This window comes from Quercus suber, unplaced genomic scaffold (assembly GCF_002906115.3).
Source record: "Quercus suber isolate HL8 unplaced genomic scaffold, Cork oak 2.0 scaffold_761, whole genome shotgun sequence".
NCBI lineage: Eukaryota > Viridiplantae > Streptophyta > Magnoliopsida > Fagales > Fagaceae > Quercus > Quercus suber.
This window is the reverse complement of record NW_027070197.1, coordinates 114,879-123,900: the sequence shown is the minus strand read 5'-3', so window position 1 is coordinate 123,900 and position 9,022 is coordinate 114,879. Positions and strand designations below refer to the sequence as shown.

The 9,022-nt window shown below is 35.8% G+C and overlaps 1 protein-coding gene across 1 annotated transcript; it reads left to right on the top strand.

Moving 5' to 3' along the window:
* The first annotated feature begins 17 nt into the window (after positions 1-17).
* On the top strand, positions 18-4,826 carry LOC112005594 (receptor-like kinase TMK4). Its single transcript, XM_065766959.1, has 2 exons — positions 18-2,109; positions 4,228-4,826. The coding sequence occupies exons 1-2, from the start codon at positions 294-296 to the stop codon at positions 4,662-4,664; spliced, it is 2,253 nt and encodes a 750-aa protein (XP_065623031.1). The 5' UTR covers positions 18-293; the 3' UTR covers positions 4,665-4,826.
* Positions 4,827-9,022: the final 4,196 nt, after the last annotated feature.

The window sequence follows — 9,022 nt, the reverse complement described above, 5'->3', positions numbered from 1 at the left end:
TTTTTTTTTTTTTTTTTCTGTACTAATTTTCTATACTTAAATCTTGTACTCACTTTCAGTTTCCAACTCATTTTCTTGTTTAGGACCAATTTTCTGCCTCCTTTAGCACCGCCCCAAGCGGCTGGTCTAACAGCACAGACTACTGCAATTGGACAAACGTTGTCTGCGACCGAGGCCGTGTCACTGAAATCGAATTAATTGCTCAGTCTCTCTCAGGCACTCTTCCTTCGGATCTTGGCACTCTCACCCGACTCGAGATTCTTTCTCTCCAAGAAAACTCTTTCTCTGGACCAATGCCCTCCTTTGCCAACCACACTTCTCTCCGATATCTCTACCTTGACAACAACAACTTCTCCTCCATTCCTTCAGGTTTCCTCCAAGGACTCACAAACTTACAGGTCTTATACTTGAGCGAAAACCATAATATTGCACCTTGGACCATCCCTACCGAGTTGACTCAGGCCACTAGTTTACTCAGATTCTATGCTAGCGATACAAACATTTTTGGGTCTCTACCAGATTTCTTTGGTTCCTTCCCGAATCTTACGGATCTCGGACTTGCTTATAACAATCTCAGTGGCACTTTACCTCAATCCTTCGGAGGATCCAGGATTCGAAAACTCAGGCTCGAAAGGCAGAAAAATGGCTTGTCGGGTACCATCGACGTGTTGTCGTCGATGACACAGTTGTCCCAAGTGTGGCTATTCGAGAACGAGTTCATTGGTCCAATTCCAGACTTGTCAAACTGTACAAGTTTGTTCGATCTTCAGCTCAGTGACAACCAGTTCACAGGCCTCATCCCAGACTCATTGATGTCAATTGCCACATTGAGAAACGTTTCCTTGGATAACAATGAGCTCCAAGGGCCTCACCCACAGTTCCCATCTAGCGTGACTAATCACACTCTCGGTACCAATAGCTTCTGTAAAAGCACCCCAGGTCCTTGTGATGACCAAGTGACTACATTGCTTGAAATCGCTGCAGCATTTGGGTATCCAAGCAAGCTAGCCAAATCTTGGACAGGTAACAACGCCTGCGTTGGCTGGACTTCCATTATCTGCGACTCACAGGGTAATATTATCACTATCAATTTTGCTAAGCAGCAATTCGTTGGGACGATCTCTCCTGCCTTTGCAAAACTCACATCGTTGAGGAATTTGTTTCTGGGTGATAACAAATTGACGGGTTCCATTCCGGATGCTTTGACCAACATAACAAGACTTCAGGTTCTTGATGTCTCGAACAATAACCTTTCTGGGTTGTTACCAAAATTTGGAGATTCTGTGAACCTAACTACGACCGGTAATCCGTTGATTGGGATGAATAGCACATCGTCTAGTGGGAATAAAGCTGGAATGGGGTCAAGTGGTGCTTCCGTCTTGCCTGGTATGATTGCTGGTATAGTTATTGCTGTGATCATATTTGTTGTGGTTGTGTTCTTTATCTCAATTAAATGTTATGTTAGTAGCAGGCATAGGAAGTTTGGAGGAGTGGTGAATCCTGAAAATGGAGGTACAACTAGTGTACCGAATATTGAAATTTCGATTGAAGTTCTAAAACAGGTGACCAACAATTTCAATGAAGCTAACATTCTGGGTAGGGGAGGTTTTGGAGTTGTCTACAAAGGAGAATACCATGATGGGACTAAAGTTGCTGTGAAAAGGATGGAATCTGCTGCAAGGGGTAGCAAAGGAATCAATGATTTTCAGGCAGAGATTTCAGTTCTTACTAAAGTGAGGCATATTCATTTGGTTTCTCTTTTAGGATGCTGTATCAATGGCAACGAGAGGCTCTTGGTATATGAGTATATGCCACAAGGGACGTTAACACAACATTTGTTTGATTTGGGTGAGAATGGGTGTTCTCTTCTTACTTGGAAGCAGAGGATTCAGATAGCAATGGATGTGGCACAAGGAGTGGAATACCTGCATACTTTAGCTCCCCAAATTTTCATTCATAGAGATTTAAAGCCTTCCAACATACTTCTTGGGGATGATATGCGGGCCAAGGTTGCAGATTTTGGTTTGGTTAAAATTGCGCCTGATGGGAAGAACCCTGTATCGACGCGAGTAGCTGGGACTTTTGGTTATCTTGCACCAGAATATGGAGGTAACTAAAACTTAAGATTTTATGTTCTTGTGTCCTATTTGAATTTGATAGAGTATAGTGATAAATGGTCGTTCAATACTTGGACGATCTGCCAAAATATTTGCACAATCAGGGTAAATCATATTACTGAGGAAGTATCAGTATAACTTCAGCGAGAGACAGATTTAAGACTTTAAGCTAGCGAGGGCTTAAAAAAAAAAACATGCCTTCATATAGTAGTAAAAATTTATAAATACACAAAATTGTTGTTTTCAAATACATTAAGATGCAATTATTTGCCAACAAAGATAAAAACAAAAACAAAATAATGTTTTTTTTTTTAAATACTAGGCTGGTTAGGAATTTTTTTATTTTTTTATTTTAAGTTAGAGCATTTGCACTGGTGGTGATAAAATTTTTAGGTTTTAGCACATCAAAAAGCTATATTATCTATTTTACCACATCACTTTACAATACACATAATATCAAATGTTCCTTTTTTTTTTTTTATCATTTCATTTAAAATGATATAAACAACTCATTAAAATAATAAAGGAAGAGAGAGAATTTGAGTTTTTTAATTGAAGGAAAAGATATATTCTTAATAAAATATTGTATTTTATTTTTAACAAATTGCTACAAACAATTGGTATTGTAGTTACAAAAAATTTAGTTTTAGCTTCTCCAATAACACATGATTTTTTGGTTCTTTGGTTGTAAAAGAATTTTTTTTTTTGCTAAAATACAATCACTATTGTGAACGTTTTTATGTTTTTATTAAGTTTTTGGGTTAGATAATTGCTATTTGGGTGAGGCTAACTAGACTTATCGAGAAGAATAGAGTCTAAAGTTTTGGAAGGAGCCCAACTACAAAAATTAAATACATAATAACTAAAAAAAAAATGGACCATGGGGCTTGGGCCCCATCTGGTCCGTCCCTGATGTCAGCCAAAGCTTTTCTCATACTTGAGTTAGTTAACTTTCTTATTTGTGTATAATGATAATGTTGTAAATATTCTCTCATTCTTGTCATTGACAAAGGAGCTAGTGTTATTAATTTAGTATAGCCTTCAATAATTTAGTAATTTAGTGTTATTAGGAATGAATGGGTTACCATTGCATACTCTTAACGCGATAATCACTCCATAAGTATAAGTGCTTGTGGGGTGTGTGGGTAAGGGTCGAGGTTCAAGTTTCCAAGAGGGAGCTTCACATATATATACACTTAGATTAGGCTAGAGTAGAATTTCTATTTTGTAAAAAAAAAAAGATGAATGAATGAGTTGGAAGTCCACATCACTCCCCACTCTTTTATGTCATTTCCATATCAGTCCTCATGCTTCTTAAGTCTACTCTACATATATTCTTCTAGTAACATTCTTTGATTTCTATCATTAATGCATTGGATGCCATGCAAGTCTCTTTATTTCATTTCCTTAGTCTTAACAAGTTTATAAACATTATTTTCTTCATCCTTCCTACCCAACTTGATATATAATTTCTTGTAAGTCTTACAATTTACCTTTAGGTTTTTGTTATAAACTCAAAATTTAAATAAATTATATATATTTTTTAAAAGCATCAATACACTTAGTATGCAATTTTCCAGGCATGTTGTTATATTTTTAACACTTTTATATTTTATTTATTCTCTCAATTTATCTTGATTGATCAAATTATCAGAAAAAAAAATCATGAAGAAATTTCAAAAATATGTAAAAATATTGAGAGCAACTAAGTAAATTAATCTAAGAATGAAAAATAAATTAAAATTTACATTTATATTTATTTTGTATGATAATGGCATTATTTTACATATATATTATTCATACATATTAATATTTTTATGATTAATTCCATTCATGTATTTTAATTTTTCCCACCTCCTAAATTAAATTTTGACTATGCCACTATATACGTATTATCGACTTTGACTAATTTATTAAGGATCTATAAATGACTACGATTTGAGGCTAGGGCTTGTTATTGTTGTGTGTATACAATCTTTTCTCTTCATGTGCTTGTGTCATACCAAGTATGTTGACACCAATGTTCACCATGAATAATTATTTTCTAGTTAGATGTCACTAGTTGAACCATTTGCAAGTTTGTATGATGACTTCCTTTCCTTATCAACAGCTACAGGAAGAGTGACCACCAAAGCGGATGTATATGCATTTGGAGTGATTTTGATGCAACTGATTACTGGAAGAAAAGCTGTAGATGATACTCTGCCAGATGATAACCCTCATCTGGTCACATGGTTCTGTGGGATTCTAAAGAACAAGGAGAGCATCGCCAAGGCAATTGACCAAACTATTAACCCTGATGAGGAGACCATGGAGAGCATATACACAGTGGCTGAGCTAGCAGGACATTGCACTACTCCCAAGCCATACCAAAGACCGGATATTAGGTATGTGGTCAACATCTTAAGCCCTCTTGTAGGGCAGTGGAAACCAACATGTCATAAATTAGATCACAAATTTCCCACTTTTCATGGAGTAGAGGACATCTATGACTCTGACCAAGACATGAGCCTTCCTCAAGATCTACGAAGTTGGCAAACGATGTAGAACCAACAACTCTAGTCCAAACGCCTATAAACATATTAAATTCTTTGTGTAAGAGCCAAAGATATGTTTTTCTGTATTTTTGATCATTGTTGGAGCAACTTTTACTTGTGGAGAGTGAATTAATATAGTATCTCTGTGAGAGCTGAGAGTTCAAACTTTTAAATTTTGCATTGCAAGTATTTTCATTAGACACTTGGTCAACAAAGGTCAAACAAAATGTCTCGGTAGACACTATGGGTCTGTTTGGATACCGCTTATTGATGAAAATTGAAAACTGAAAATACTGTAACAAAATAATTTTTAAATGTGTGAATAGTGCCGTGAGACTTAATTTTAATGAAAATTTTGCTGAATTCCGTACTTGTAGGTCCCGTGAACAGTGCATGGACCCACTGCTTAAAATGCAAACACATTGAAAAACATTTTCAACGCAGCTCAAACTAACACTATATCAATTGAGCTTCTCAGCCATATTTAAAACATGTATTTTAATGATTTGACCTTTAATTTTCTTTCTCTTGGTAAACTAAACCCTATCTATTTCACACTCTATCAAATTTGAGTGTAACCATAACTTTGATTCCAACATCTTTCACTCATCAAATCAAGGTAATCTCATGATATTTTCTTGCATTTACATCATAAAATCATTTAGATTCAAATCTAGGTTTATGAATTGGGGTTTTAGCAAATTTTGATATATATTTTTTTTTCAATTGCTTTTTGTCAAATGTTTGTACAGAATGGGGTTTTTCACCTTTGGTGCCATTGAGGCCATGTGAGTGTGAATTTTCGACATTTTTGTGCTTGATCCTTCACTTAATCCATGGTTGTTTTCATGTTGCACACCATGTTTTCAACAAGATGCGTGAGTGACATTTTATTGGGTAACTATCGTTTGAGTGACGTGATTGATTTATAAACCTTGTAATTGGCCTTAATGCATATTTTTTGTCATGTATTCATGTTCATTTCATCTAGATTGCATCCATTTAATGAAGCGTCATACGCATATTCATCCCATTAAGTCATGTGTCAATTCACTTTGCATTTATTTCTTATTTCATTTAGGATCATGGTTTCTAAGGGCTCTCGAACTATTTCCACGTCAAAGAAGCTTTTTATTCCAACATATCATTAAATAAATTCGAAATGATAAAATCATTAGGTGGAATTAGTATTGCAAACAATATAAGCTTGTCTTGGTAAATAGAAAAAATATTATCATATCAAGTTTTTCCACTTCATGCACCATGAAGGGTTGATGTGCACCTTCTAATCCTTTGTGTGCCTTCTCTACATCAAGTAGGGGGGTAATTTTCACTCTCTAGGCAAAGAAACATACTTGACCGTTCAGTGGAGCTTAGTTTATGTTTGATCCAGATTATGATCCGACCCAATATAAAAGTGCTATGATTTTAATGAGAGATTTTTTGAGATCTAGTCTATGGAGTGGAGGCTTGGGCTAATAGGTTGTGTTGTTTTGAGAGAAACATTTTATAATCCCATGTTATATTTTTTCTTAGAAATAGTAAATCATTGCAACTCCGTGAACTTAGAAAAATTGCCGAACCACGTAATTTCTTGTCTCGTATGATTGCCTTATGTGTGTGTGTTATTTTTCTATCTATTTTTCATCTCTCACAAAAATCTAGGAATTTATGTAAATTCCCAACATTAAGTTTACTATACATGGTTCAGGTATTCCAACTCATTGTTTAGACACTGTGGTATATTTTTCTTGGGGAAAGTTACAACTTACCAATACGCTCATTGTTATCCAAGGAAACGTTTCTCAATGTGGCAATTGACATCAATGAGTCTGGGATGAGGCCTGTGAACTGGTTGTCACTGAGCTGAAGATCGAACAAACTTGTACAGTTTGACAAGTCTGGAATTGGACCAATGAACTCGTTCTCGAATAGCCACACTTGGGACAACTGTGTCATCGACGACAACACGTCGATGGTACCCGACAAGCCATTTTTCTGCCTTTCGAGCCTGAGTTTTCGAATCCTGGATCCTCCGAAGGATTGAGGTAAAGTGCCACTGAGATTGTTATAAGCAAGTCCGAGATCCGTAAGATTCGGGAAGGAACCAAAGAAATCTGGTAGAGACCCAAAAATGTTTGTATCGCTAGCATAGAATCTGAGTAAACTAGTGGCCTGAGTCAACTCGGTAGGGATGGTCCAAGGTGCAATATTATGGTTTTCGCTCAAGTATAAGACCTGTAAGTTTGTGAGTCCTTGGAAGAAACCTGAAGGAATGGAGGAGAAGTTGTTGTTGTCAAGGTAGAGATATCGGAGAGAAGTGTGGTTGGCAAAGGAGGGCATTGGTCCAGAGAAAGAGTTTTCTTGGAGAGAAAGAATCTCGAGTCTGGTGAGAGTGCCAAGATCCGAAGGAAGAGTGCCTGAGAGAGACTGAGCAATTAATTCGATTTCAGTGACACGGCCTCGGTCGCAGACAACGTTTGTCCAATTGCAGTAGTCTGTGCTGTTAGACCAGCCGCTTGGGGCGGTGCTAAAGGAGGCAAGGAGCTTGGCCATGACTGCGGCGTCGTCGGCAGATGAAAGAGTTAGGAAGGAGAAAATGAAGGTAGAGAGATAGATCAGTTGAACCATTTGAGTTTGAGAAAGAGAAATGGGTTTGAAGTCTGACAATCTTGATGTTCAGTTTGGCTTTTGTTTGGGCTGTGGGGTGTTATATAGCACTTATTTTCATTTTTAGTAAGCAGGGGAGGAGCAGTGCTCCGCGCTCTCACAGAGTGGTTGGGACTATCTCAGATTTTTTCAGAAAATGTGAGCGGTGTTGGAAGGGTCAAGTTGACTCTCCTCATAAAAAACATATCTATACAGTCTTTCGTTAGCTCGATTTGAGTGTGAATATGTCCGATACAGGAATAGTCATTAGTCACCCACAACCACAAGACAATTCTTTGATAATTGCCGAGTGGGTTCACTACTTTTATTTAAGAATTGAAAGACTTTGAATAGTATTTAGTGGCGGGCCACCTCATAGTCATAGAGGGAAACTTGCGCCTTTCTAATTGTGTCGCATCCAGACACGAGCTTTGACATTTTTTTTTTTTTGACAATTTTACGTACACACGTAACACTCGGACCCCAATGTAGGTGGAATTGTATTCTACTAGGATACACATAGCCATTGGGATTAAAATTAGCCAAGAAAATATATAAAATTAGTCGTTGTCCCATGCAGTGCATGGGAAGTATTTGAATATAAGATTTTAAAAAAAATCATTAATTTTGTTTATGTTGCATTTTTTTTATGGTAGTTTAAGAGAGATCAAATCCTCATTTCATTATAATTTAGTTAGAATACATTACATAATCTAATAAAATATATATATTATATACTATATATAATAGCAGAAGTCTTGTTCATCAAAAAAAATAATAGTAGAAGTCTTTTTCTGCAATTAAGGTGGTGCTACCATGTAAGAAAAAATGTCCATTTAAAATTCAGCCACGTATAAGTTAAAAAGCAATAAATTATATTGTTTGACAACTTTAACACCGTTTGATAGTCTTTGTGTATATATATATAAAAGAAAAAAAAGGTTAAAATAAAATAAAAAAGGCTTGCAACTAAAAAATAAAATGCAAAACTACAATGTTGGTCCCATAAGTTTACCTTGTGTTCGTAATTGGTCACTTAAGTTTGAAGCGAACACAATTGGTTTCTCAAGTTTTAAAATTGAATTGTATTAATCTTTTTACTAATTACCATTAGTAGTGTTACTTATGTGACTAATAGAACAATGACTTCGTATTTTTTTAATGATGTGGCAATTTTTTAACTAAAAAAAATTAGTTTCCACGTTAGATTAAATCTAAAGCAAACTGACCGTTGAAATCAAATGTTTTTGGTAACGGACTCGGTGACCGAGCAACTTGCACAAAATGTTTTTGGCTATTTATAACTACATGCAGGTGATTGTACTTTCTTACATCTAAATCAAATATAGTCCCCCCATTCACTCATGAAATTCAGGTTAAATGATTGGTAAAATCATAAGAGGTAATTGTTCTCATGACATGCAGTGAATTAGAGAGACATGATTTTCCGTTACATTAAATTATAAATGTAGGGACATTAATTCAAGGCTTAGTTTATGGGTGTTAAGTTGTGGTTTTTTCATGTTCAATTTACTGGCATTATTCCGTGTTAATTTGATTGTAATTTATCTAATTATTTTCTTGTATTGATTTGGCTTTTCAGACCGTAAAGAGGTTTTTTCCATTAAATTCTTTGATTTTTCTCTTTGATAATGAAAGCTCGGAAATGTGTCAAAAACACAAGAGCTGTTTAGACCCCCAAATTAAAGTTACGGCTTA

Excerpts from the sequence above, each read along its gene's own strand:
- LOC112005594 (XM_065766959.1), top strand. The coding sequence starts at position 294 with ATGCCCTCCTTTGCCAACCACACTTCTCTCCGATATCTCTACCTTGAC. Across the intron at positions 2,110-4,227 it reads TCTTGCACCAGAATATGGAG|CTACAGGAAGAGTGACCACC; the intron begins GTAACTAAAACT and ends CCTTATCAACAG.